Source organism: Cebus imitator, unplaced genomic scaffold (genome assembly GCF_001604975.1).
Source record: "Cebus imitator isolate Cc_AM_T3 unplaced genomic scaffold, Cebus_imitator-1.0 Scaffold106, whole genome shotgun sequence".
In the NCBI taxonomy this organism is placed as follows: domain Eukaryota; kingdom Metazoa; phylum Chordata; class Mammalia; order Primates; family Cebidae; genus Cebus; species Cebus imitator.
Genome location: NW_016107421.1, coordinates 5,372,904 through 5,400,232, shown reverse-complemented (window position 1 = coordinate 5,400,232; position 27,329 = coordinate 5,372,904). Strand labels below are relative to the sequence as shown.

At 46.2% G+C, this 27,329-nt stretch overlaps 1 protein-coding gene across 1 annotated transcript; it reads right to left on the bottom strand.

Moving 5' to 3' along the window:
* Positions 1-27,323, bottom strand: TRAF3IP1 (TRAF3 interacting protein 1). The gene is made up of 13 exons (XM_017537820.2): positions 27,181-27,323; positions 26,668-27,084; positions 23,533-23,604; positions 22,386-22,461; positions 19,450-19,551; positions 17,692-17,787; positions 11,640-11,741; positions 8,847-8,867; positions 7,786-7,870; positions 7,248-7,331; positions 2,818-2,941; positions 2,559-2,592; positions 1-199 (listed from the first exon to the last, which is right to left on the bottom strand). The coding sequence occupies exons 3-13, from the start codon at positions 23,584-23,586 to the stop codon at positions 111-113; spliced, it is 867 nt and encodes a 288-aa protein (XP_017393309.2). The 5' UTR covers positions 23,587-23,604; positions 26,668-27,084; positions 27,181-27,323; the 3' UTR covers positions 1-110.
* Between the last annotated feature and the right edge of the window lie 6 nt (positions 27,324-27,329).

Sequence of the window (27,329 nt, the reverse complement as noted above, 5' to 3'; positions counted from 1 at the left end):
ATATGCAAACAGACATCACTAATAATGGTAATTTTTGAAAGATCCTTCTAATTTTTAAAAGTCTGTAAATGCATGAGACAGACTGCTAAAATGCCAGTGTTTACGGAAAATCATTTCATTACCTTCTCCCCAGGTTTGAGTGACTGCTGCAATTTCTCATAATCTTTCTTAGTCTCCAAAATTTTTTTCACAAGTCCACCTGTTGAAAAATCAGTGATTTGATGTTAAAAGTTGATTCTAAATGGGTGGGATGATGGGAAAAACACTAAGTTTTTATGCTATCTCTTTTTAAACAGTTCCAAATCATCTTTATTTGTCAAGGAGATAGTATACAAGAGTGATATGACAGCTGGTGGTAGAAATTATAAAATTTCAAAGTGTTTCAGGGAACTAAGCTCCTTGAAAAGTAAAAAGCTTTAGAAATAAAACAGATTTTCTCTTTTCAAAGATTAAAAAGGAATGTAGATTGACAGCCAAAAATATTGCCATCTATTATGAACAGAAATAAGAATTATGAATTGCTTCTAAGTACTAATACTTCTTTTATATTGGGGCAAGAATATTCCATTTCTCTCAGAATTTACCCATGGGATAAAATCCCATGGAAAGTGTTTTGAAGTAAGTGTTTCGCCCAGGCATGCATGAGCCTGGGACTGACTGAATAAAAACGGAGCGTGCCCTTGGTGTAGGGCTGTGCGGCTGTGGAGAGGAATGGGGAGGTTTCTCTGCACTGCTGCGCAATGGATGCCTGCATCTACTGCCAAGTTAAAAGAAGTGCAAGATGGAAACAAGTGTAGGAATCAGTAAATACACATGCACATGCACATGCACTTATTTACTTACTTTTTAAATGTAAGTATAAGCCCTATTTTTCACCGTTACCTCCATGGAGAGGGAGAGTAGAGGGTGGAGGAGACAGGGGTCAAAGCCCCACATTTCTGATTATACCTGGTTTTGTACATCTAACCTTAAAACCATGTGAGTTATCTTACATTAAAAAGGTAAACACTCATGCCTAAAGATTGAATGCAAAATGAAATAAACTTAGTGATATCCAATTGGCAAGCATGAGCCACTAGAGAAAAAATTGTTTCATAACTTTAAAGCAGAGGACTTAACTGTATATCCCTAATAGGATATACCCAACAAAGAGACATACACATCTACCAAAAAAAAAAAAAAAAACTATAGTTTCCAGCAATCCTATTGTTGTTAAAAAAACAGTGGTGGTGTTCTAAAACTGCTGTGTGAGCATGTGAAAGATCGTAAAGCATGGGGACAGCTGCCGCTGCTGGGAGCCAAGCTTTTTGGCAGGACATGGAAGAGATGCACATATAAAATCAAAGAACGCAGACAGAGCCCTGCAATCCTAAATTGGAATTGGAAATATCAGCACCAAGTCAGAATATACTTTCTTATTTTAAAAAACTATATGCCTGCTTTATGCAGTGAAAATGTCTGGAAACAAGAACCAACCCGGAGCAGTAAGTGGCCAGCTTCCTTGGAGAAATGAGGCGGTTATGGGGCAGAAACGCCTTGTCGTAGGAGAAAACAAGGAAGCTACAAACTGTACGGGATGTGTCTAAAGGTCCCCAGAAAATAGCTCCAACAGGCTCCTCTGGTCAAATACTGGGCAATCTGAACATTACTAAGAAAAACTGAGAGGGGCTGAAATGAAGCATGTCCACGATGTTACAAATCTGTGACTAGGCCAAGCACAGTGGCCCAAGCCTGTATTCTCAGCATTTGGGAGGCCAAGGCAGGCAGATCACTTGAGGTTAGGAGTTTGAGACCACCCTGGCCAATGTGGTGAAATCCTGTCTCTACTAAAAATACAAAAATTGCCCAGGCATGGTGGCAGGCACCTGTAGTCCCAGCTACTTGTCAGGCTGAGGCACGAGAATCGCTTGAACCTGGGAGGCAGAGATTGCCGTGAGCCAAGATCACACCATGGCACTCCAGCCTAGGCAAGAGTGAGACCTTGCCTCAAAAAAAAAAAAAAACATTCATATAGACACCCAAAAAAACCCCAAAACCAATAATCCCTCATTGGTCACCTGTGATGGTGCCAGGAAACAAAGTCACATTGTGGGAAATAAAGGGAAAGTATTCAGCCTGCCTCTTCCACAGAAGCTGTGCTCCTGGATACTCAAACCCTGGTGCAGGGAGCGGGGCTTGCACTACCAGTTGAGCAGCTAGAAAACCAACAATAACATCCAGAACTCGACTTGGGCAGGGCCTCAGAGATCATCTATTCCCACAATCTAACCATACAGATGAGACAAGACGTCATCTGCAGGACACTTCCCCGCCAGTTTGCAGCGTCCAGCAGTGCCCTCCCGCTCCTCTACGGATGGGGAGCAGCAGCCATCGCCTCAGAGAAATCCATGCCCACAGGGTCCTATGTACTGCCGGTGTGACCCCGCCGGTGTGACCCCGCCAGTGTGACCCAGACCAGAACATGGCACACAACAGTCCCTTGCACTGGATCCTTTCCAAGCACACGTGGAGAAGATGCATGGGCGCAGACACGCGTGCACAGTTGCGCCAGGACTCACCATGCTTCTCCTCTTCTAGTTCCACTGCTGCTACCTAAGCAGGAAAAGAAGGGGAAAAAGAGGGTTCAGGCTTGCTGAATTCTAAAAATCCACAGGCTTGCTGTGGATCTCAAAAATGGAACAACAAAATTAATGAAAGTAGAAAACTAACTGAAAAATTATAGGAAATTTTTGTCTACATAAATCTAAAAGCTACAGTATTAATCTCAATGTAGGCAACACATGATTATTAAAAACTACCACATTTTGGTTAACTAACCATTTCAATTTCTGACATTTCAGAGAGCTGAGGGGCAGCTTCCACCACAAATTGATCATCCTCTTCATTGTCAGAGTTGTGTGACTCTACAATCACATTTGAGACAGTTTTACCACTCCCTGACCTAAATAAAAAGAAATTAGATTAAATTAGAAAAGCTCTATCAGTCACACGTTTTCATCAATCCCAGGCATTTGAAACTGTCAGAGGTCAGCAGAGATGAAGCTAATCACCAACCATCTGAAGAACAGCATCTCAAACGACCTATTGAAGCTCAGATGGACTGTTTGCAGTGTCCTCTGTAAGCCCTCCAGGCCTGAGTCCCTGTGAGTCTCACCCTCCACCCCAACCCAGCTTCCCCATGTCCCTGTGCTGCCCTGTGTATGTGTGCCCCCTGGTCCATACCTGGCCTCCCGCCCCCCAAAGCCTCGTCATGCCCTGTACTGGATGAAGGCCCTCAGGGCCTCCATCTTTCCCCTGACCATGTTCAGTGACACCAGCCCTTCACCTACTGCCTTCTACCTGGAGGCGCTTATTGCCCTGGGTCACAAACCTCAGGGTAGGGGCCACACTGGGGTCCCCATTGGCAGGGCTGCCCCCAGACCTCTCTTCACACAGCAGGTAGAGGCCCCTCATTCAACTCCTAGTCACGGTGGCTGCCCTGTGTCCTGGCCAGTGCCATGTACACACTCCTCTCCACCCAGGTCCCACCTTCTGGGCATGTCAGTGTCCAACAGCCTGACCCTCCAGCCCCGGACCTTGTCCTCCCTGGTGGTGACAGCCTTCACCCAAGGGCTCTCTCATGCTCTCCAGGGCCACCCAATAGAACTGCCCCACCTGCAGCTGCTCCACTCCTCCTCACGCAGACCACTGTCAGCTCACTCTGCCCAAAGGTGAGCCTCAGACCCACTCGCTCTACGGGCTTCCTGACGGCCCCTCCTGCCTTTGTTCCTTCCCTACGCACTCATGCTTGAACCAATCCCCTAACTGCCCTGCCCGTTATCACACTGCTATGCATGCGCACACATATGCACATGCGCACACACACACACACCCCCCAACCCCTCCCTTGCTTCAGTGCCATGCACAAGGTCCAGAGGGAATCTAGACACTTGGGAACGAGCTCTTAAAATAACACCCATCACCGCAAACATCCTCAACTTCCTCAACAGGGTCCTTGAGACAAGAGGGCCTGTGACAAGATGCTCGTGGGAGGAGCGGCAGCTGCAGCTGAGGGCTGTGGGGAAGCCGTGTCCTGGAGAGCATGGTGGGACAGAAAGGGACTGCCAATCAGGGCAGGCACGAGGGTGCAGGTGTTTGGGGGGTGGGATGTGGGCCACAGTGGGACGCCAGCATGGCCCCTGCCCTGAGGTTTGTGACCCAGGGCAATAAGCGCCACTGTGGTCCATTCAACAACCATTTGTGTGGCTCCTCTAGGACCAGCCTCACCTTGTACCTGCTGCTCTGTCAGTACCAAAGGAAGCCCGAGCTCCCGTCTCCTCATCTCTCGCACTCCTTGAGTGAAGGCAGCAATGTGATAATGGGCAGGGCAGTTAGGGGATTGGTTCAAGCATGAGTGCATAGGGAAGGAACAAAGGCAGGAGGGGCCGTCAGGAAGCCCGTAGAGTGAGTGGGTCTGAGGCTCACGTTTGGGCAGAGTGAGCTGACAGTGGTCTGCGTGAGGAGGAGTGGAGCAGCTGCAGGTGGGGCAGTTCTAGTGAGTGGCCCTGGAGAGCATGAGAGAGCCCTTGGGTGAAGGCTGTCACCACCAGGAAGGACAAGGTCTGGGGCTGGAGGGTCAGGCTGTTGGACACTGACATGCCCAGAAGGTGGGACCTGGGTGGAGAGGAGTGTGTACGTGGCGCTGGGCAGGACACAGGGCCCACATCCCACCCCTCCAACACCTGCACCTCTCGAGCCTGTCCTGATCGGCAGCTCTTCTCCATCCCAACTTGCTCCAGGACACGGCTTCCCCACAGCCCCTCAGCTGCAGCTCCGCTCCTCCCACGGAGCCTATGCCTTTGTCACTGGCCCAGAGGCAAGGTCAGTAATTTCCTTATGCTTGCTGTGTCTTCCAGATCATTCTCACTAAAAACTGCCAACTTTAAATCTTGTCACTGTTGACCCCATCATTGCTGCCATCAGCTGCCAACCCCTGGTCCCACCCGGTCCTCCCGGACCCGCCACTCTCACCAACACTGCTCCTGTCTTAACTTGTGATTTCAAGTATTGAGAAATGATCTTTCCCAAATCTGGCCTTGGGTCCCTGAACCCCCCGGGAATGATCCCACCTCCTGCACCCGACACCCACTCCCAGGGTCACCACTGTCACTACCACTAACAGAAAGCCCCAATCTCAAATCCAAGCGCCCCACTCCTTTACCACCACCACCCATCGTTCCAGCTCATGGCCCTTGGATCCAACTCCAACAATCCTTCCACCCATCCAGCACCTTCAGTCTCTCAAACCTACCACCTCCTCCTGACCTTCACCCCCGAGGGCTCCTCCCCCACTCACTGGCATAAATCCCACATCAGTCATGACCGTGGAGCTTCCACATACTCTGACTCCTTCCCTCCTCTCTCTGGTGCACTTGCTTGGCACAGCCAAGCACTGTGATAATGGGGAAGCCTGTTTAATCCAGCCTTTGCCCCATGCCTGCCCCATGCAACTGACCGCGGCTGCACAATGGGCCCCACCACACCAACTCCTGTCTCTTTACACCCAAGTGCACCAGATGCACCAAAGTCAGCTCTCAGCCACAGCCTCTGCCCAGGCACCGAAAACAGGCAGCCCATCTTCCTCTGTGGTGGGGGCCGTCCTGTGCATTGCAGGGGGTTCAGCAACAGCCCTGCCCTAACCCCCTGCCTCGTCAGAACACTAGAAAATGTCTCCAGACCAAGGCCCAATGTCCTCAGAAGGGGGTCACCCTGGAGGAAAACCTCTGCTCCAGTCTCTTCCCTAGCCAACTCTTGTGCCAGGGACTTCACCCAGCCTCTCTCTCCTCTGACACTCCTCTTCCCCCAGACTCTCTTACAGCTCATGAGAAAAATATGCAGCAGAGTCACCTTAAGAATCTGTACCACACTATGTGCCAGCTCCATCTATACGCCCGTTCCCACACCCATGCAGGGACTCTGCTCCACCAAACCCCTGCCCCACGTCACCTACGTCATCAATGTCCCCCTCCACTGGATCATTCCCATCATCAGAAAAATAATAACTCCCCTTGACACTGCCTTTCCCTCTTCCTAGTCTTATTCCTTCACTTCTCTTTGTAACAAAAAACTCCTGGAAAACCACATCAACTCCTGCTGCCTCCAATTCCTGCCTCTTATTTTATCTGAAACCCACTCTGATCCATCCTGTCTTATTTGTCTTTATATTGCTTATGACATTTTTTTTTTTTTTTTTTTTTAATTTCTCTACTAATTAGTATCTTTATGTGTTTTTTTTGAGACAGTCTCACTCTGTCACCCAGGCTGGAGTACAGCCGCGTGATCTCAGTTCATTACAACCTCCACCTCCTGGGTTCAAGTGATTATTATCCTGTCTCAGCCTCTTGAGTAGCTGGGCCTACAAGTACATGCCACGAGGCCCAGCTAATTTTTGTATTGTTAGTAGAGATGGGAGTTTCACCATGTTGGCCAGGCTGGTCTCAAACTCCTAACCTCAAGCGATCTGCCTGCCTTGGCCTCCCAAAATGCTGAAATTGCAGGCATGAGCCACCATACCCAGCCTGCTTATAACATTTTGACCATCTTCTATTTTTTATTTTTGTGCAAATAAGCCCCTAAATTTCCCCTACTTTTTTCTCAGCATTGTTTTCATGCTTAGAAAGTCTTCAAATCTAGAGGCCAGGCACGGTGGCTCACGCCTATAATCCCAGCACTTTGGGAGGCCGAGGCAGGCGGATCACGAGGTTAAGAAATTGAGGCCATCCTGGCCAACATCGTGAAACCTTGTCTCTACTAAAAATACAAAAATTAGCTGGGCATGGTGGGGCATGCCTGTAGTCCCAGCTACTCAGGTGTCTGAGACAGGAGAATCGCTTGAACCCAGGAGGCAGAGGCTGCGGTGATCTAAAATCGCACCACTGTACTTCAGCTTGGCATCAGAGCAAAACTCCATCTCAGGAAAAAAAAAACAGAAGCAGCAAGTCTTCAACCTAGAGATCAGAGAAATGCAGTCCAACACTTTCCCATGGATGTTAAGATTTAATTTTACATGCATGAGGGGCTTTCCTCTTTCATCCATCTGCTAGGCCTGTTGGCCTATGGTGTGAGGCAAGAGTCTACCTCACTTTTCATTCCTCGACACCAAGTTTCCAGCACCATCTGTGGCCTCCCTCTCCCATCGCTCAGTGGAGACACTGTGCCCAGGGGAGAACACACTATGTGACCAAACTGCCCTGCTGAGCCAGCCTTACCTCTCCAGCGGTAACACTTCCGCGCTGTCTTGCCGTTTGACCCGGGGAGGTGCTGGTCTTGCACTCCCAGGCCGAGGAATTTTTCTAAACCCAAATATCAGAAAACCAAAAAAGGAGTATGAAAGGCTTACACATTTCAAAGTGGAAAATCATCTCCAGACCATAATCAAGGGCTAGTTAGGACACACTATTCTGCAGAAGAGGAAGAATGTCCCGTTAACCCAACCAACCAGAAAGTGTCCATCTTTTAAACTATATTTTCAGTCATTTCAAAATACCAAGGAAATAGCACTACTATCATTAATCAAAACATGACATAATTCAGACATAATTTTGAATTCCCCTAAATCTCCAAAATATTCTGCATATGGTTATATAACTGAGGTACAGAAAAATGATCTACTTTTTTCTATTCTCTACAAGTAATTCCTCGTAAGTTAGCTCAAGTGCTAAATAAACAGCAAGAAGTAGAAAGAGAAACATAGCAGCGTCCTGGGTGTGGTCACTGCTGAGGGAAAGGGATTAAAAGCACACAGACCTGATGCTGGATGAAAGCTCATTAGGAATTTCTGGAATCTCTGACACCTCAGTCTTATCTTGGCCAGCAGGTCCAGCGTCTCCTTCTAAACAAATGACAATCAATTAGCAATTCACAAAGGAAAAAACACACTGACAACTACTTGAAAATTCTTTTTGCGCTTGTATTTGCAGTTATTTGCAATCAAATACATTTGTAATTGCAAATACAAATGAGCAATTTTTCCATCAATCATGTTGTTGAAGATAAAACCGAAGTCTGATATCTAAGCTTGGTGAAGATTTGGGAAAATGGGCACACTCAAACCCAGGAAATACAAACGGGTTCAACTACTTCAGAAATAGAATTCGAAAGGCAGGGTGATCAACTCCACACTTAAAGGAAATATAACCCAAGAGGAGAAATGAACACATGTCAAGATATTCACTTATCATCATTGATAGTATTAACAATTAACCGGTAACTAAGTAAATTATGGTACAGCCACATGCTAGTCCCTTTTATGTGAAACAATCCAGTACAGTAATATATCTAAAAATTATATATGTACACATATATATGCAGAGAGAGAGGGTTCTAGAAGAATATTCGTTTAAGTTATAAGCAGTGGAATTACCAGTGCTGTTAAGTTTTGTTCTTTATGTTCTTCTGCATTTTTTGATTTTTCTACATTGGTATGTACCATATTATGTTTCCAATGTGAACAAAGTTTTCTTCATTTTGATAAAAAGAATTAAGCGGTAAATAATAAGGCCTAAACTATTAAGACAATTAAGTTTACTCCACTACTTAAAGTAAAAGAAATTAATAATTTAGAAAATGGTCAGAATTTGAATATTAGAACTATACTTTATATTCTGGGAAAAATCCTGAAATGTATTCTTTGCAAACTTAAAACATATAAATTAAATCTCAAATTAAATTAGGGTAGTTAACATCTGTTTCCATAAACTAAGCTACTTTCACTAATGCACTTCATAAAACATAAATCTTCGAGCCCATGTTTACATTCACAACATGCATCCTGATGTGACACACAGGTGCCTAAGGCCATTCCTCACCTGCATCACTGGCGGAGTCGCCTGAAAAAAAAAAGCACAGCAGAAAATTAACTTTAGTGTAAGTGAACCTCAATATAGTAAACGATGAGAACAGAATTAGAGAAAGAGCACATTGTACATAATTGTCGGATGTCTGTTAGAAAAAAAGATCATTCCCTCATAACCGCTTTTCTGATGTCCCTATTGCCATTTTGTTTTATTTTCAAAGATGGAAAAACAAAGCGTAAACACACCGTGCATCATAAAATGGTATTACATGGAAACAGGACACAGGGGTGTGGAGACAGCACATCGGAGAGAGGAAGTTAACAAGTTCATGAGACAAGAATTGACAAAGCCAGAGCCACAGAAAAGCATCTAAATGTGAGGCAATGATGCGACTGTCTGAACCCGGCCAGCTAAATCCCAGCCGTTCCTAAGACTGGGAGATAGCCAGCAACAGCCATCTTATAGACATAATCGGTATTTTTCCATCAGCTCCTGAAGCAGAAGAAAATCTCCCAGCTCAACACAGGCCCACCTCTGCACCTTCACCCATGATCCTTTTCCTTCAAGTGCTGAGTCTTGGGGACAAATGTGACCTAAACAGTCAAAGTAAATGAGCAGTGGCACCACAGGGGTGGGATGGATTCAAAACCACAGGTGGAAAATCTCTGTTTCACACTCTCAACATGCATGAATGCACTTGCAGAAGAGCGGAAAGAACATGGATTCCCAAGACAGCCCAGAACACTACACGGGCAGACACAACTCCTCATTTAACATGGCTCCACCCCAGACAGGGACAGTTCACACAGCCTCGAGAAAGCATCCTGGGTTATTCTGGGGGTCTACACCCAACAGAGTGAGGAGCACTCCACAGACACTTCTAGCTCGTTTATTCGCAGGAGAACTTTTCGTGAGCGTAACAGTCACGAGCTCATAAATGCTGCCCTAAAGAGGGGGGCTCTGGCAGGGGGAGAGTGGCCAAGCTTGTGGATCAAGGGGAACCGGGAGGCTCTAGAAGACCCTATTAGTGTGGGCCTGGGAGCATCCAGAGGTCACGCCCCACAAAGTGCCACAGCACAGTAGGCAGCCTGGCACCCTCCAGGGCCTAGGGGACTGGAGGGCACAGTGGTTAGGAGGGGCCTAGAGAATGTGGTCCCAGATAGTGCCACTAGAAGGGCAGTTTCAGAGACCCCAGCACTCTGGGGAAACGGGGTTGGAGGACTTAGCTCAACCGTGGGACGGGACTGCTCGGGACCAAGAGCAAATCTTCTACTCATGACTGTGCAGCCTGGAGCATGTGCTTAGCAGAGACCAGCAACCTGGGGGTGGACAGCAGACCCAGCTGCAAACCCCCAGCTCTTTCTCTAAAACACCAGGGGGTTGGGGACAGACTCTGGGTCACTGAGCTCACAGAAAGGTTCCTGAGAGGCGCAGTTATTCAACCACAAAGCTGATACCCAGAAGGAAAGTGAGCACAGTAAACTCTCTACCTTTCCATGGAGGCTTCCAGTCCCCGTCACCCAGAACCCAAGGCACCTGCCACACGGCACACAGCTTCCTCCCTGAAGCCTGTGCTTCCATGGCACCAGTGCTCTGCCAGCTCCTGCTCTCATGGTTTTGTCCCAGGTGACTTCGTCCCCACCCAGGCTCCCGCCATCACCAGCGCCAGCAACTCTCACAGGTCCTCTCTAGCCTGTGGTCTCCCTCCACGCTCCAGGCCAGCTCCTCCAACACGTGCCAGCAGCCCTGGAATCCCTTCTCCCTTCCTGGAGCTCCTCCACAGTCCAGGCCTCTCTCTCTCTCTTCTCTGGACACTCTTTTTAATCCTCCCTAATTAACATGGCCGCTCGTTAAAATCTAAATATCATTATACTGCTCCTCCTAAAGATATGATTAGCCTCCTGCTGCTCTTCCAATAATGGCTAAACTCCATAAAGTGGCACAGGGACCTGGCTCTGCACTTCCTCTGGGCTGAGCCAGCCCTGCTGCAGCTGTGTCCCAGCTAGGATCCTGGTTTATAAATCCCTTCTGCCCTGCAGGCTCCCTGGGCCAACCTTACCACCCAAAGCCCCTCCTGCCCCAGAATGCCACTTCATCAAATGGTTTCGGTGAATCTTGCAGCCTCATCTGCACCAGGAAGGCAGAGGGCCAGTCTGACTTCACTGGCCAATGCACTCCTGGCCTCAGGGCTGACATGTCATAGGCCTTGGACAGGTATTTTCTGTTTGAAGGAATCAACAAGCATCAGCCACACCCCACCCTGTCGTTGCCGCCTGCACAAGCCTTGATTCCCTGGGCACCGGCACCCCTGCAGGCCTGTTAGGAGCTCCAAGGCCTTAAAACACAAACACTGAATGGCTATTTTACCAAAGATTTTTTTAGGGCTGAGAAAATTTATGATGAAAGCAAAATGTCACTGAGGTATAATTCAACATTCAAAAAAAATGACAGAAAAATCATGGTGGCCACAGCACCGTGACCATGAAGTGTGGGTGGCACACTGCTTGGCCCGTGGGGCTCTCCAAGCAGTGACCCTGAAACTTCAGGGATCACTCATGACACCTCCCGAGTGATGAACCATGCCACCTCCTCTCACTCACAAAGCACAGAGGAGCACGAGTGGGTCTCATGTTATCAAGAAACCACTGTGTTAGATTCTAGTTTATGCAAAAAGCCAGAAGTGAATCACTCGCCACGTTCAGATCCAAGGGAAAGCCTTGAGCTCTGGGCTGTGGCCCTTTGGGAAGAAGGCTCTGGAAGGCTGACTGCTCTCGCCAGAAGAGGACAAAACAGGACCATTCTTACCTTTCTGCTTCACTGCAGGGTCGGGCTCAATATTCTCACGCCACAGACTAGCTGACTTATCATCTGAAATACTAGTTGAGTTAACATTAGCTTCTTTTGTTCCTGACATAAAACAGTTTGAAATTAGTCATTAAGACTGTACACCAAAGGGCCGGTGATCAGCGGCTTCGTTAACACAGAGCATGCTCACTTATCTACGTCTTCCCACACTGCGAGTTTACAAAGGATTCACCAAAGGCAGTTTTTAGAAAACATGCATCTAGAATGTTCCTTCCCCATGGGTGGCTCTGCAATTAGGTGAAGGGGAAAGAAAACCCCAGACTGTGAGTGTGTCCTGGGTCTGCTTGGGCCAGGAGGAACAGGCTGTCCCCGCCCCCATTTCTGGAGCTACCTGACACTGCCAGTCTCCACTCACCCCACACTAAAGCCAGACCCAGCAGCTGAGAGGCTGCAAGTAGGTGGCTGTTTCAGGAACGCAGGAAGAAAAGAAAAATATTTTGGACACAGTGCACAGTCCTGGCCATATTGAAAACTTCCACATACCTGCCTACTAATTACTGACTGATGTTCCAAAGTTTATGAAGACAGAAAAAATACCAAATACCTGAGAAAATATTTTTGCTATGAAAAACGAACACAGGCTCGGCACAGTGGCTCACACCTATAATCCCAGCAATTTGGGAGTCTTTGGTGGGAGGATCACTTGAGCCCAGGTGTAAAGACAACCTACGCAACATAGGGATAGGGAGACCTTGTCTCCACACAAAATATAAAATTTCAAAAACTAGCCAGGCATGGGTACACACACCTGTATAGTCCCAGCTATTCAGGAGGCCAAGGTGGGAGGGGTCACTTGAGTCCAGGAGTTGGGAGATGCAGTGAGCTATGATCACGCCACTGTCCTTCAGGCCAGGGAACAAAGTAAAACCCTATCTAGAAAAAAAAAAAAAAAAGGCCGAGTGCAGTGGCTCATGCCTGTAGTCCCAACACTTTGGGAGGCCAAGGAAGGCACCAGCCTGGGCAACCTGGCAAAACCTCATATGTATAAAAATTAGCTAGGAATTAGCTAGGAGTGGTGGCAGGTGCCTGTAGTCCCAGCTACCCAGGAGGCTGAGGCAGGAGAATCACGTGAGCCCAGGAGGATGAGGCTGCAGTGAGCCATGATTGTGCCACTGCACTCCAGCCTGGGTATAAGAGTGAGATCCTGTCTGGAAAAACAGGGGATATAGGGGCCGGGGAAGGAGCTAGAGGAATAGGTTCTAAATTGCAACAGGACCCAGAGCTAGAAAACTAGCCCATAGTTAAAGGACCTGCCACTCTAAAAAGAAACTAAGAGACAAAAATAAAACTGGAAAAATGTTCCCTTTCCTGAAACACAATCTTATAATTTCTTCAAACTATTCAAAACAGCTTATATCAGAATCAACCTGACATTAACTACCAACTGTCTTATTTATAATGTAATAGAACTACATAAAATAGATGAAATATAATTTTATAAAGACATTTTTATCAATCTATGAAAATGTTGCTGACTTAAATAGTCTGATTCAAATAGTTATTTATACTTTATACAGGGTAACCAGAGAATAAACATGAAATATTAAGTTCTTAACAAAAAAAAAATAAAAATCAACATAAGCTTGGCAATTCTAGCTCAAGAAAACACTAATCATTTTAAGTTGTATGCTTGATTTCTAAGTGTCAAATATTTTCCATACTCTACCATACCCACCACCATCACAGTAAGTAAATTATAAATGCGTTATCTTCATTCTGTAATTCAGAGACCAATGACACTCTGCACAATTTTACCTTTCCAAAGTTCCAGTAGTATTCTTATGTAAGCTTTACTAAACCCCAGGTTCACACCAAGAGACACAACATGAAAACAGACTATATGCTCACTAACGATACCACACTGTAGAATCAACTTTTAATCACAGAGAAGGGATTAACCAATCTGTCAAATAATAGCTTTTAAAAAATAAATAACGCACTTATAAAATGAAAATGATAGCCGGGCTCGGTGGCTTACGCCTGTAATCCCAGCACTTTGGGAGGCCAAGGCAGGCTGATCACCTGAGGTCAGGAATTCAAGACCAGCCTGGCCAACGTGGCGAAACCTCATCTCTTCTGAAAATACAAAATTAGCTGGGCCTGGTGGCAGGCTCCTGTAATCCCAGCTACTCAGGAGGCTAAGGCAGGAAAATCACTTGAACCCAGGCAACAGAGGTTGCAGTGAGCCAAGACCGTGGCACTGCACTCCAACCTGGCAACAGAGCGAGCGAGACTCCATCTCAAAAATAAAATAAAATAAAATAAAATAAAATAAAAATGGCTATAAATTGGAAAAAAAAAAAAAAAAAGAATCACAGCGTAAGCACAATCTGTTGTCTGGAACTACCTGGTAACCAAGGAACCTTGTAGGTAAGAATGTGAGCCCTGGCTCAAGACTCCCTAGGGTGGAACACTGGTGCTCCCTCTCTCCACGGGCTACACCTTGGTCAGACCCCTCAGCCTTCCTGAGCCGCAGTCTGGCCTGCCCACCTCATGGAGCCATCCTGAGTCAAATGAGATCTTGTGCATAAAGCAAGGAGCCCTGTGGGCCGGCTGGGAGGGGCCGGTCCCTATCAGTCACTGTTATTGAAACTAATCAGACTTGGGCCCACAATACAACTGCAAGAGATCGTCATTCTGCCAGTGCTCTGCACGAATTTTAGCTACACTGAGTTAAATGTGATCAAATAGCCAGTGTTTAAAAAAAAGAAAAAAACATCTCTGGGACAAAGAGAATACAGCTTGGGATTCAGATGCTATCAGGAAGTAATAACTGAGTTGTTAGACCACACTTTTGTGTCTATGTGGGAGAATGTACTTTTGTGTCTATGTAGGAGAATGTAATTTTTTTTAAGCTGCATGTTGAAGTATTTACAGACAAAGTGTTAGGATGTTTTTAACATATTTTGAAACAGGTCATTAAAATATGTAACTATATGCTGGGTATGGTGACTCATGCCTGTAATCCCAGCACTTTGGGAGTTTGAGGTGAAAGGATCACTTGAGCCCAGGAGTTCAAGACCAGCCCAGGCAACAAAATGAGATGCCCTCTCTACAAAAAAAAAAAAAAAATTAGCTAGGCATGGTGACATATGCCTGTAGTCCTAGCTAGTCGAGAGGCTGAGGCAGGAGGATCACTTGAGCCAAGGAGTTCAAGACTGCAGTGAGTTATGATCATACCGCTGCACTCCAGGCTCAGTGACAGAGCAAAGTACTGTCTCAAAAATATACATAAGTAGCCGGGCGTGGTGGTAGGTGCCTTTAGTCCCAGCTACTCAGGAGGCTAAGGCAAAAGAATCGCTTGAACCCAGGAGGCGCAGGTTGCAGTGAGCTCAGGTTGTGCCACTGTACCCCAGCCTGGGTGACAGAGTGAAACTCCGTCTCAAGAAATACATATATACACACACATGTAACTGTACATTAAGCAAAATGGCAAAAATGTTAGAACTAGTGAATCTAGGTGAGAGGTATATGGATATTAGTTGTACTCTTTCTACTTTTATTTTTCACAATAAAAATATTTAAACAATTAAGCAAACATGAAATGAGGAAAACTAAGCAAAATAAAGACCTGGCTTAATGATCCAGAAAAACTTGGAAGTGTCAAACAATTGTAAAGAGAAAAAAGCATAGCTTACATGTTGCTTAACAACCGAAGTACAGGAAGAAATTGTTCATGTTTTCAAAAAGAAATGCATAAGTTCCTCGTTGAACTCTTTGAGACAGAGTCTTGCTCTGTCGCCCAGGCTGGAGTGCGGCGGCACGATCTCAGCTCACTACCTCCACCTCCCAGGTTCAAGTAATTCTCTGCCTCAGCCTCCCGAATAGCTGGGACCACAGGCGCCTGCCACCACACCTGTCTAATTTTTTGTATTTTTAGTAGAGACAGGGTTTCACCATGTTGGCCAGGCTGGTCTTGAACTCCTGACATTGTGATCCACTCACCTTGGCCTCCCAAAGTGCTGGCATTACAGGCATGAGCCACCGGCGCCCAGCCAAACTCTTTAATCCACCCAAAAAATCAAAAGGATAACATAAACCCCACAAATTCTCTGATGATGACCCAGACTATGGGCACAGGGCTCGCTAGGGCTGGGTCCGTCATTGCAACACAGGCCAGCTTTCTTTGACAATGTGGACTTTTCTTTGAAGCACTAAGAAGTACTGTGAGGACCGGCTTGCTAACCAGACCCAATGGCAGTGCACCTGGGGTTCACTCTCAATGAAGAAATCAAAGAACTGTAACAACTGCCAGCAAACTCTGAATTCCAAATGTTAACCATGGCCACTGCAAGGCAACACCTTCGACTGCGAGGACAGAGAGCCCAGGCCCGCGCCATGGCAGGACCCCAAGGGAACAGGGCCAGGGTGGGGGAGGAGAGAGAGGATGAACCAGGAGTCTCTCCAGAGCGCAGGCTCTGCTCCTGGCCACTGTTCCTGACCCCCAGCACGGTCACCCATCCCTACACCACCACCGACGGAGAGACTCTGCTCCCCAGCAGGCGGCATCAGGCTCCATCCCTATCTCTGCAAAAAGCTGAACCCAGAACCCACGGTTAGAGTCTATGCTTCTCACTGCGGGGGGCTTGTGCTATCTCACACCTGTGGATATTACCTATACAGTGCTCACTACCTGTCTGGAGAATGCTTTCAATTTGTTCTAAATCCACTGCCCATCTCAGGATGAGCGCTGTCTCGCCCTGATCCGGGGCTGGCAGTTCAGCTGAGGTGACCTGTGATAAAGCGGGTTAGACCGCAGCATGCCTGGGACGACCTTATGGACATCACCTCCTTCACCCTCAGGCAGGTCTCTTTATACCCATTTATGATGAGGAAACTGTGGCTCAGAGAACCCCCTCACGTGGCTGGCTAAGGTCATGAGACAGGTAAGCAGATGGTGGGGAATTGCCCCAGCGGTCTCAGAGATGGGTTCCCAGCTACCCGGATGGGGGCTCCCAGCAGTCTACCCCTCAGGCTTTTGCCACTGCCTGCTGACCTCTCCTGCGTACAGGACTGCAGAGCGTCTGGGCATTTCCCCACAGGTGCCTGGGGATGAGGAAAGCTCCCACAAAAAGAAAACATACATCACAAGATACGGTTGAGCTATAACATGCATTTCCACGTGGCAAGGGCTCTCTTCAGAGGAAACCCCTGCTCCAACTCAGTCACCTTTTACTGCACCATCCCATGCTACCAAAGACCCAGGTAACTCCCATACAATCGCCCTACTTGGAATAAAATAACCACAGATCACCTTTCACACTGCAGCTGCTGTACCAATCATGCCCAATCCTAGAAGTGCCAGCTCTGAGGGGAACGCATGCAGAGAAAGAAAGGTGTACCCATCGGCATTCCAGCTACACTTCAGAATTCGTCAGTCAGACAGATACAAGGCAAGCTGGGCCTAGCAAAAATCTTATCTTCCCCTAAAGTCTAATTTTACACTATTTTTTCCTTAAATGCAACTGAAGAATTCGAGTATTTCCGAAGAATTCCATCTGTAGTCACAGATGACCGCAGTTACTGATACTGAACCAAGGCCCATCCCCTCTGAGCCAGCAGGATGATTGGCTGTGACAGGCCGGCTTCCCCAGTGCCTGAGAAGCACTTTAAACATCTCTACTGCGAGCATTTTCTGAGAAGAATATAGCAGGGCAGGATGAAGACAGAAAAACCGTTTCTCTATGTCATCACCCACACCACTGTGAAATCCCAGCAGCAAAATTAAGAAACCATTTTGACTGAAATGTAAACATAAGCTATGTACCAAAAAGGCATAAATTAACTTAAAGCTGAGTTAATAAAGTGATGTAACTTAGCATATTAAAGCAGTAAAACCTCAAGTCATTTCCAATCTTTAGTACATCATGAAAAAGTCTGATGAACATAAAAGTGTTTAGAATAATTTTTTTAAAATGTATAACTACACTGAGACATAGCCATTCACATTAAAGGGGTAAGGAATTGAAACTAAAGAATCTATTTTTCTTACCGATTTCTGAAGTTGTTATTTCCTGATTTGGCTCGTTATTTATTCCAGACACTATGGAGTCTAAAATTTTAGCTGAAATATTATCCTCCTTCCTTCCTGACATAAAATAGTTAACAACAGATTAAAATACTGTAAAAGACTTTGTGTTTGGTTTAGTTGGGGTTTACAGGGGATATACGAAGGTCACCAGCAAACTGTCTCATCAACTAAATGGCCAATTTTCAGCCTCCACATGACTCCCTCACATTAGAGCTTGACAAGAAGCCCCCTCTCCTTCCCTAACACTTTCTTCCTCTCCAAGTTTTCCTCCAACTTGTTGGACTTCTGTTTCCTTTGTGAGGATGATCCTCCATCTTTCCTCCGCCTTCTCCATCTTTTTTTCTCTTCCTCCTCCTCCTCCTCTTCCCCTTCCCCTACTCCCCCTTTCCTTCCTCCCCTTCCCCTTCCCCTGCCTCCCCCTCTTTCCCCCTCCCCTGCCTCTCCCTCTCTCCCCCTCCCCTTCCTCCTCCTCTCTCCCCCTCCTCCTCCTCTCTCCCCCCTCCCCCTCCTCAGACCTGGGAGCCCACAGCAGGCCCCGGAGCTCACCACACCCTTTCCTACCTACACACGCCCCTGGACTACTTACTGCCCATGGCTGTAAACATCACTCGTATGCTAGAACTCTCCATTTTTGGTTTTTACCTTCAGTTTCTCCAGCTCTCTCCTATCTCCAAGTCTATACACCCAGCTGTCTACTAGATGTTTCTACTTGGTTGGTCCACAGCCACCTCAAATTTGTTGTCAACACAGAATCCCTAACAGTGTCACCCATTCCACCAACCAGCGTCTCCTAGAACCTTCCACGTCAATAAAGGTCACCCCCAGGAACCTAGACCCCTCCCAGAATGAATCGCATCTTTGATTTCCTTCCATCCGAGCAAGTGGCATCCAACCCATCAGCACAGTAAACCCAAGCTGCTCTCACCACTCGTCTGAACTATCACCTCCTCTCATCTGGATGCCACAGCCCCCTCCTTACTGCTCTGTGGCCTTTATTCCTGCCACTCCACAGTTTTAAAAGGAGGCCTTCTAAAACCTAAGTCAAATCTTGCCTCTGTCCTGCTTAAAACCCTCCAAGGACTTCTGTATGCACTCACTGTGAACCACAAAGCTGCTGTGGACCAGGACCAGCAGCTCTGGGTCCTGCTTACCGGCCCAGCCCCTCCCCCATCGCTGTTCCTCTCTCTACCCAGCCTCACCACTCACACCAGAAAGCCTGCCCCAGCTCAGAGGCTCTGCTCAGAGGCTATGCACACCTGTGTCTTCCTTTGCCCAAGTCAGCTCTCTGTCCAGATGTCCTCCCTCAGAGACATCCTCCCTGCACAGCCCCTCATCCCTGCTCCTCTTGGCTTCATTTTCCTTGAAGAGTCATCACAAACTAACATGCAAATATGCACCCCTGAGTCATAAATGTCTGCAGAATCAATGAAGTAAGGCTCAAATGGACAATTTCAGCCTGTGATTGACTCAGAATAAGAAATTCCCACCTGGTCGGGGGCAGCCCTGCAGGGGGCCAACAGGTCCCTCTGCCCCTCTCCATTCCGGCCCGAAGGCAGTGTTCTAGAGCTCAGGCCCCAGGGCAAGCAGGGCAACACCCATCCAACCACCCCTCGCAGACTTCCACATGTTCAATGACCAAGCAGAAGCAAAGGACCAGGCAGCAAAAGTTTCAACTCTCAACACTCACTCACAGCCTCCACTATGGCTCACTCAGCTTACCGAGCTGTTTCAGGGTATGCTCCTTCTTAGCTTTATAGTGGGAAGAGTTATGTTCTTTCTCAGGGGAAAGACTATTTTCACTGGCTTTAGGGTCCCTTCTTCCTGACATAAAATTGCACAATGAAAATATATATTAAACTTAATTTGTAATGTAAAGCAGTTAACAAACAAATGAAATTAAAATATCCTCATTAAGCCAAAGTGATCAGCTCTATATGCACAACTTAGGAATAAGCAAAAACTGTCATAATCTTAGCAGAATGCCTTCTGGATTCTGCAGGATTCCAGAATGACTTTAAGAGTCTAAGCATGTTTAACAAACATGCTCCCCTCACATCCCATAGTGAAGGCTCATTCATCCCCTCGAGCAGAACACAGAGGTCCAGTGTCTCACACACCTCTGGAAACTGGGCATTTACCCAAATGCAAACCTACTTAAGCAAGGCAGAATGTTCGGGAAGAGTGCCAGCTGTGCTGGGAGACCTACAGTGAGGTCAGCGCCCGGCTAGCAGGAGGAGAAGACAAGAGTTCACTGGGCTGCTGGTAACTCAGGAAAACTCAGTGTCAAAAAACCCAAAAATGTCTGGTAATAAAATCTCTTAAGATACAAAAGAACCCTAGAGCACAAGCTCACCAGTAAACACAGATGCAAATATCCCAAGTGATTAGGAAAGGGCAGATGATACAACTGTCTGCTTAGGAAACCCAAAAGAACCAACAGAAGATCTACTGGATTAAGATGCAACAACAGGCCGGGCGCAGTGGTTCACATCTGTAATCCCAGCACTTTGGGAGGCTGAGGCAGGTGGATCACTTGAGGCAAGGAGTTCGAAACCAGCCTAGCCAACTTGGTGGAACTTCGCCTCTACTAGAAATACAAAAAATTAGTCAGCATGGTGGCATGCACCTGTAATCCCAGCTACCTGGGAGTCTGAGGCAGGAGAATCGCTTGAACCTGGGAGGTAGAGGTTGCAGTGAGCTGACATCACGCCACTACACCCCAGCCTGGGCAACAGAGCGAAACTCCATCTCAAAAAAAAAAAAAAAAAAAAAAAAAAAAAAAAACACAAAAAAAAAAAAAAAAAAAAAAAAATGAAGCCACTACATACCAACAATAATCATTTTTTAAATGGGAGAAAATACCATTTCCAAGAAAAAATTAAAAATAAACCAGCAAGCAACCACTGTGACTAACAGACACAGCCAGGCACATGCACACGTGTTCTGGAAAGAGGGGGACGCCTTCCCAAAACTGAAATTAGAGGTGTCTAATCTTCCTAACCTAATGAGAGCATATCTTTAACACAAGTCCAATTACATTCTGAGACATTAGTTTGTTCATTTTGCAGGAGTGGAATTCTTTGAGTTGTGAAGTGATTTTAAAATTCACCTGGAAGAATAAGCAAATAAGATGGCTTAAAACTTTCCTGAAAAGAACATTGATAGGAAACTGATAGTAAAAATAAAACAGTGGAAGTAAAAACCACCACACACAAAAAAGCCTATAACGCAGACTACAAAAGGCATCACAGAGCAGGAGAGAAGTGTTCAATTAATTAGTAACCGATCCTGGAACCTCTGATGAATTTGTCTGACAAAACAGATTCAGAGCCTCATCTTATATCATGAATTAAAGAGATAAAATATTAAGCGAAAAAATGAATGATAAAACACAAATCTTCACGTCTCAAATCTCTGGACAGATTGCCAAAAGAAAGATTAGAGGCCTCAAGTACCTAACAATTTAACACTCAGGCAAATCAGAAACCAAACCAAATATAATTAGCAGAAACAAACTGGAAAAAAAATAAGAAACACATGCAAAAATCGGCAAATTGGCAGACGCCCTTAACATGCAGTACACGTGTGCAAATCAGTAAGAACGCAGACTCCAGCAGCAAGAAGAACCCAGGCAAACGAAAGGACGGGCAGATCAGACAAGCCCAGAACACTCACGTACAACAAAAAGTACCATTTCACTAGCAATTAACTTTTTGTTTTTCATCCACCAAAATCAGCATGCCTTTAAAACAATGGAGAAGGTGTGGGGTGAAGGGCCGTTAAGGGCACGCAGAAGCCGCAATGCCACGCCCTTTGTGCCAGCCACTGCGCTTCTAGAAACCTACCCCAGAGCGGTCAACCAAAAGAGAGCAAAGACTTCTGGCACAAAGCTGGTCATGAGCACACTACTGATTCTCGTGCAAGAGTGGAACCCACCACGTAAGCTACCCCACAGAGGCAGGCTGAGAAAGCCTCCTTTCCTACGAGAAATTCCCACTGCTACGTCTTGCCACCCTTCTTTAACCTACACAATTTAGGAAAAGGATGACTTTCCGGAAACTAGTGCTGCTCATTCAAAACAATGTCATACTTCAATGGAAAATAAGCCTTCAACACCGTGGCCTCCAGCAGGGCTTCCCTGCATGTGCCTGGCACTCTTGTGTTCGGCAGGATGATGAGGTACTACCCTTGAGCGAACCACAGGCCAGGCCTCTGCGCTCCGGCTTTTAGCCTGACTTCAATCATCATTTCTGTGGTTTTTAAACACATAAACATTATCCACCTATGTATGTGCTCTATGTCCAACCTGTGTAAGGATTAAATGTAGCCTGCCAATGCAAAGGACAGAACCACTGAAATGAAGATGGCTGGTAAGTATTTCCAGAAAATGAAAATTTGATCACAACTTTTAGATTTTAACACAGATCTCCAGCAAAGAGGGCTACTCTGCCCTGATGCCATCAGCTCACACACTTGAGCACACATGCAGGCGTGTGCAACGGCCACAAATCTGCATTATTTCCACATGCTGTTCATGCCCAGACACAGCAAGTCTGTTTTCCAGCCACAGGAGTTCTTTCCTACTAGATGTTGAGATTAAGGCAAAAAAAAACTAACATCCATATTTTCAGCTGCATATGCAAGTTTTGTAGTACCTTCCACTGAATTTTTGGATCGCCGCTTTGATGTTTTTGTTGTCAATGACTTGGATGCTCTAGTGGAAATCTCAGTCTTAAAGAAAAAAGAATGAAAAGAAATTAATTGATGTATCACACAGCGATATCATAAGCAGATTTACTTTTCAAGCTCTGCTTTAGGAAGAACAAGTAGGAAATGCAGCAATAGTGCCCATATGCTTTAAAAACTCAATACAATTAAGGACTCAAGACCTGACAGTATCAATTACAAGGAAGCCAAAACCTTTTTTGCACTATATTTAGAATTCCGTCTTTTTGTACAGCCCTAGAAAGGTCAGCAACCTACTCACCAGACTTTGAGAAACACTAATGTCTTATCAGATGTGCTTACGAGGACTCCACTTCTGTTGCTATATACTTAATTACTTAAATGCACTTGTAAGCAACTCTGAGGGTAAAAGTTTACATGTATTTTAAGCAGAACCCAAATCAGAGAAAACAGCATATCCTAGTCCTCTCTCCACTGACACAGTTCCAGTCTGACCACCTCTCTCTCCTAACTGGCCTCCCAGCCTCTGCTCTATGTCTAACCCATCTCCCCTGCAGCCTACTGAATACTTCCTGAAATGCAAAACTAGGTTACGAAAGTTGGCTTAAACCTCTCAGTGGCCTCTACTGCTGGGGATGAGTCTAACCTCCACAAGATGGCCCACGTGGGGATGATGGGCTTCTACCGTACCCAGCCCCAGCCCCAGGAAATGCATGGTGGAGTACTGAACAGGCCAAGCAGAGGTTGGAGGGGTCCCTCCCACTGGACCTGTCTGCCTGGTGCCTTATGTCTCCTCCAGATTCATCCTGAATGTCACCTCCCCCTTCTCCCCAAAATGACAACCCTATCATACCACACATCACACTTGTCATATAAAAGCATAAGTAAACCCAGGAGTGCCCCACAGAAAATCAGATAATACATACGCCCATCCATTTTACCAGGAGGTAAAGCACGTAACACATTACTTTTACAACAAAATAAAATGGACCTATTACAGGTAGGCCCAGACCATACGCTCCCTCCACGCCTCAGTGGACCAGGGGAGGACACAGCATTCACCAGACCCACACAACTACAAGTTGACATCTCGTAAGGTTATTTTTTAAAGTTTACCTCTGTTTCAGCCTTGGAGTCTTTAAAAGTTCCATCTGACAACTTTTTAGACATCTCCCCTGAGCTTGCTGACTATTAAAAAAAAAAAAAATTCAAACTTTAGAATTATTCAAATCCATAATATCTAAAATTACATCAAGATATTTTCTATAACACTGACCAACAGTCAAATCATTCTTCCCATGAGAACATCTCAACACTGCTCTGATTAGCCACCACTGTTATTGCTGCCTGGATTCCCCAAGAGTCTTCCAAGCCAATGGCAGGGAAATCTCTTCCCGTAAGGGCAGAGTAGGTGGGCAAGGACTTCAAACACTCCTGCCTCTCAGGAAGCTACACAGGAACACAAATCCCTATGCCATGCCAAACTTCCTGGAAACATCCCAGTGAAACTCGGAAGTGGGGGAAGGAACAAACACCCACGGAGAAACTGCTCCCAGTCACCTCTGCTGATCATAAGGTAACTTTATCAATAGAATGGGGCAATTCTTCTTAAGCAAAGGCTTCAGACTTTAAGTGAGGAAGGCATTCTCATAACATAAACTACATAAAAACCGTAAGCACCATCTCATCTCATGCCTTAAATCAATTCTCTAGAAGACACATTTCAGAGTAGAAGGAGAACAGACTGTCTTCACCGAGATTTTCCTCCAGGAAGACTGAAAAGCAAAGAATGCCTGTTCAATATTTTAACAATTCAATGTCCTCATAAGTTAATTATGAAGGTATCCGATTGTATCAGCAGTAATTACCCATGTCTGCAGGCTGGGTACTACGCACGTGCTACCCATAAAAGAGGCAGTTAAAAGAGGGGCCCGGGACCCCCACAGGGCCAGTCTAACCTAGCACCTGGCCTCTCAACTGCACTCTTAATTTTCCGAGTGTTTTCATATCTACTATTGTACCTCTTCTTCGCAAAAGCCCATGGGGTAGACTACGGTCTCACCACCCTTTCTACTAGACAGAAATAAAATGGGGAAGAGAATAAAGAATGACTGAGCTCTAACCAGGGTTAGAACATGAGTCTCCTGACTCCCCAGATCAGACGTGACTGAAGTCCCTGGGAACTGGATTCCTTGAAAGGCATCTCACAGCAGCTCACACCTGCCTGGCACTTTTTACCAGAAGAAAGGATGCAGCTGCCTCCCAGATCCATGCGGCTCAATGAAGAAGCCCCCAGATTGTCCACAGAAAAGCCTGGCAGGCAAAACCACCAAGCGAGATCCACACAAATCTCATGGCAGCCGAGAAAGCACCAGCTTCGAGTAGGAAAATATCACTTCGCCATGGTCTCAGATGCTTTTAAACAAAACCATCATTATACTTGGCTCTGATATGTTCCCAAATATCAGCATCTAAGATTTTCTTTGGAACTATTTCTCTCAACTTAAAAAGTCAGTTGCCTCATTAGCAGTTTTAGGGAACATAACGTGCGGACCTTCAAGCCAGAGGCCTTGAGAGCTGAGGAAGGCTGGCCCCTTCCTAGGCTGCCTCGTGACAGCAAAATACACCAGAATGTGCTGGTGCCCCAGAAACATCAGATCCATGAAAAATACTTTTTCTTACACCTCTGAAAAGGAGCACAAGATGGGGAATGTCTTTGTAATTTCTAAGACTCATAAGGAAAGGCAGGTTATGAGACATAGCATAGGGTACATTACTACAGGACGTGCAGAGGAGGGGGAAAGAGTGACATTTTAAATAATAAAACTCCAAAGTACCCTGTAAAACACCATGCTCAATTACGAACAAACCACCACCTTTCCTCATAGGCGCCCCCTTTCCCACTGTGACCCACAGATCTCAACACGGACTTGTACTGACCCCACAAGAAAGCCTGGTTTACAGGATTTTCTCAGGTCAGTCCTGTGGTGCCCACCTCCTCCCCTGGGCAGGCACACCCTGAAACGCAGTGCCACAAGACAAGATGGCTGTCCCGGGAGGAAGGGGTCACAGCACCAGCCAGGCCTGCCCCTCAGTGCCTGGCTAGATCGATGGGGCAGATCTAGACCCTTTCCAACCTCAGTGTCCTCCTCTCTAGCAGCTGGAGATGATGACTTCCACCAGCTTCACAGGATGCTTTACAATTTTATATCCTCCAAAGAACGAGTAGGGGACCCACATAGTGGGTCCAGAAGGAATCCACACATTTAGAAAACACTTTGAAACCAATAGGATTTCCTGGCCAACCCTAAATTTACCGGAAAATTTAATTAAACAAGAATTGTAGTAAACTGAGGTCTTATTGTACTTATCTGCTAATGCCTAAAAGCCCTTGAAAGCAGCCCTAATCCTTCATAACTGAGCAACATCCATGCTCTGAAAGATACCAGGCACACAACTCAGACTGCACATCAACACTGCATGCAATGCTAAAGGTGGAGGCTGCTCCAAAGCCTTCATGGCAATACCAAGAGCAACACAAACGACACAGAAGACATGCACAGGAGAAGCAACGCACCTTAAAACACCTGCAAGACAAGGACAAGGGTAACCTTGCCAATCAGCTCAAACCCTGAAAAATGTTGATTTCTCTACATGCCTGGTGGGGAATCATTAAACTCTAAAAAGAGCAAGCATTAAATAATATTTTCCTGACTTCCTCCTCCAAATTATCTTCTACTACTCCCAAATCAAAATTCCACAAAGGGAGACCTCAGAAACCACTATCGAATGATCAATTCCATCTAGAGTTTCATGATCTAAAAGGCCCATCATCCCTTGCCTGGATGCTCTCCACCACCAAATGTCTACTGTAAAGCTACTAGGTGTCAGACCCTCTACCAGGCCGGACATCCAAGAGTGAACATGAGTGAAACCTTATGCTCTTAGGGAGCTCACGATCCAGCAGAATTCTCCCTGCACATGAAGTAGAAAAAGGTTGGAAACACACTGAATAATTCCTTAATAAATGATCAGCTGAACAATAAACTTCTGTTAAGGGATGAACCAAAAATAACAGAACTGGCAAGAAACAGGTATCTCTGGGTTTCTATTGAGAATCCAAGATTGTCATAATTTTAAATTGGCATAAAAGGAAACCAGTTTCCTAGTCACATTATAAGATAAAAATCATGTTTGAGACCACCACAAACTCTTGCTAAGTGAAAGGCGGGGTTTTTAGCAAGACTTTACCTTTTTCTCGGGTTTGTCGTGCTCTCTGTTCTTCTCCCTGTCCGGGTCCCGGGAATGCTCCCCATTTTTCACTCTCCGCCTGTCCCTGTCCTTCCCCTTGTCCCAGTCATGCTCCCGGTCCCTGTCTCTCAGTCTCTCCTTCTCTTTTCCCTTCTCACGCTTTCTCTCTGTCTCCTTCTCGCGCTCAGGGTCTCGGTCCCGCTCCCGGTTGCCTCTGTCTTTCTGCCGCTCACTCTCTGGCCGGGCCCGGGCTCTGGCTCTCTCTCTCTCCCCTTCTCTGTGTCTGTCTCCACCATTCTCCTTGGCCTTCTCCTTGCCCTTGTCCTTTTCTCTCAGCTTGCTGTCTTCTTTCAATTCTTCTTTCTGTTTTCGATCTCTGCTTGTACTTCTTTCTTTTATTTCAGAGTCTCTTCTACCCTAAAAAATAAAAACAAAATCATCTATGAATGTTTTTACCTAAACTACAAAAAGACTCTCTATTTGATTTTCAAAGACATGCAACTTGCAATTCACCTCCGTATCTTTGTGAAGTCTGGACTCTTCTTCTTGCACATTCTTATTATCCAGTTCCTGAGATCTTGGGGCCAGTGAGACCCGTCCTTTCACTTCTCCCTTCTCTCCAGCTAACACCCTCCGCACCGCATCATCGCTGGAGAGCTTGT

What these genes read in the sequence shown, in the direction of transcription:
- TRAF3IP1 (XM_017537820.2), bottom strand. Translation starts at nt 23,586, where the DNA reads ATGTCTAAAAAGTTGTCAGATGGAACTTTTAAAGACTCCAAGGCTGAA. An exon ending in CCCTGCAGTGAAGCAGAAAG is followed by an intron (nt 8,868 to 11,639) that starts GTAAGAATGGTC and finishes TTTTTTTTTCAG; the next exon opens with GCGACTCCGCCAGTGATGCA. An exon ending in CGACTCCGCCAGTGATGCAG is followed by an intron (nt 7,871 to 8,846) that starts GTGAGGAATGGC and finishes TCATTTGTTTAG; the next exon opens with AAGGAGACGCTGGACCTGCT.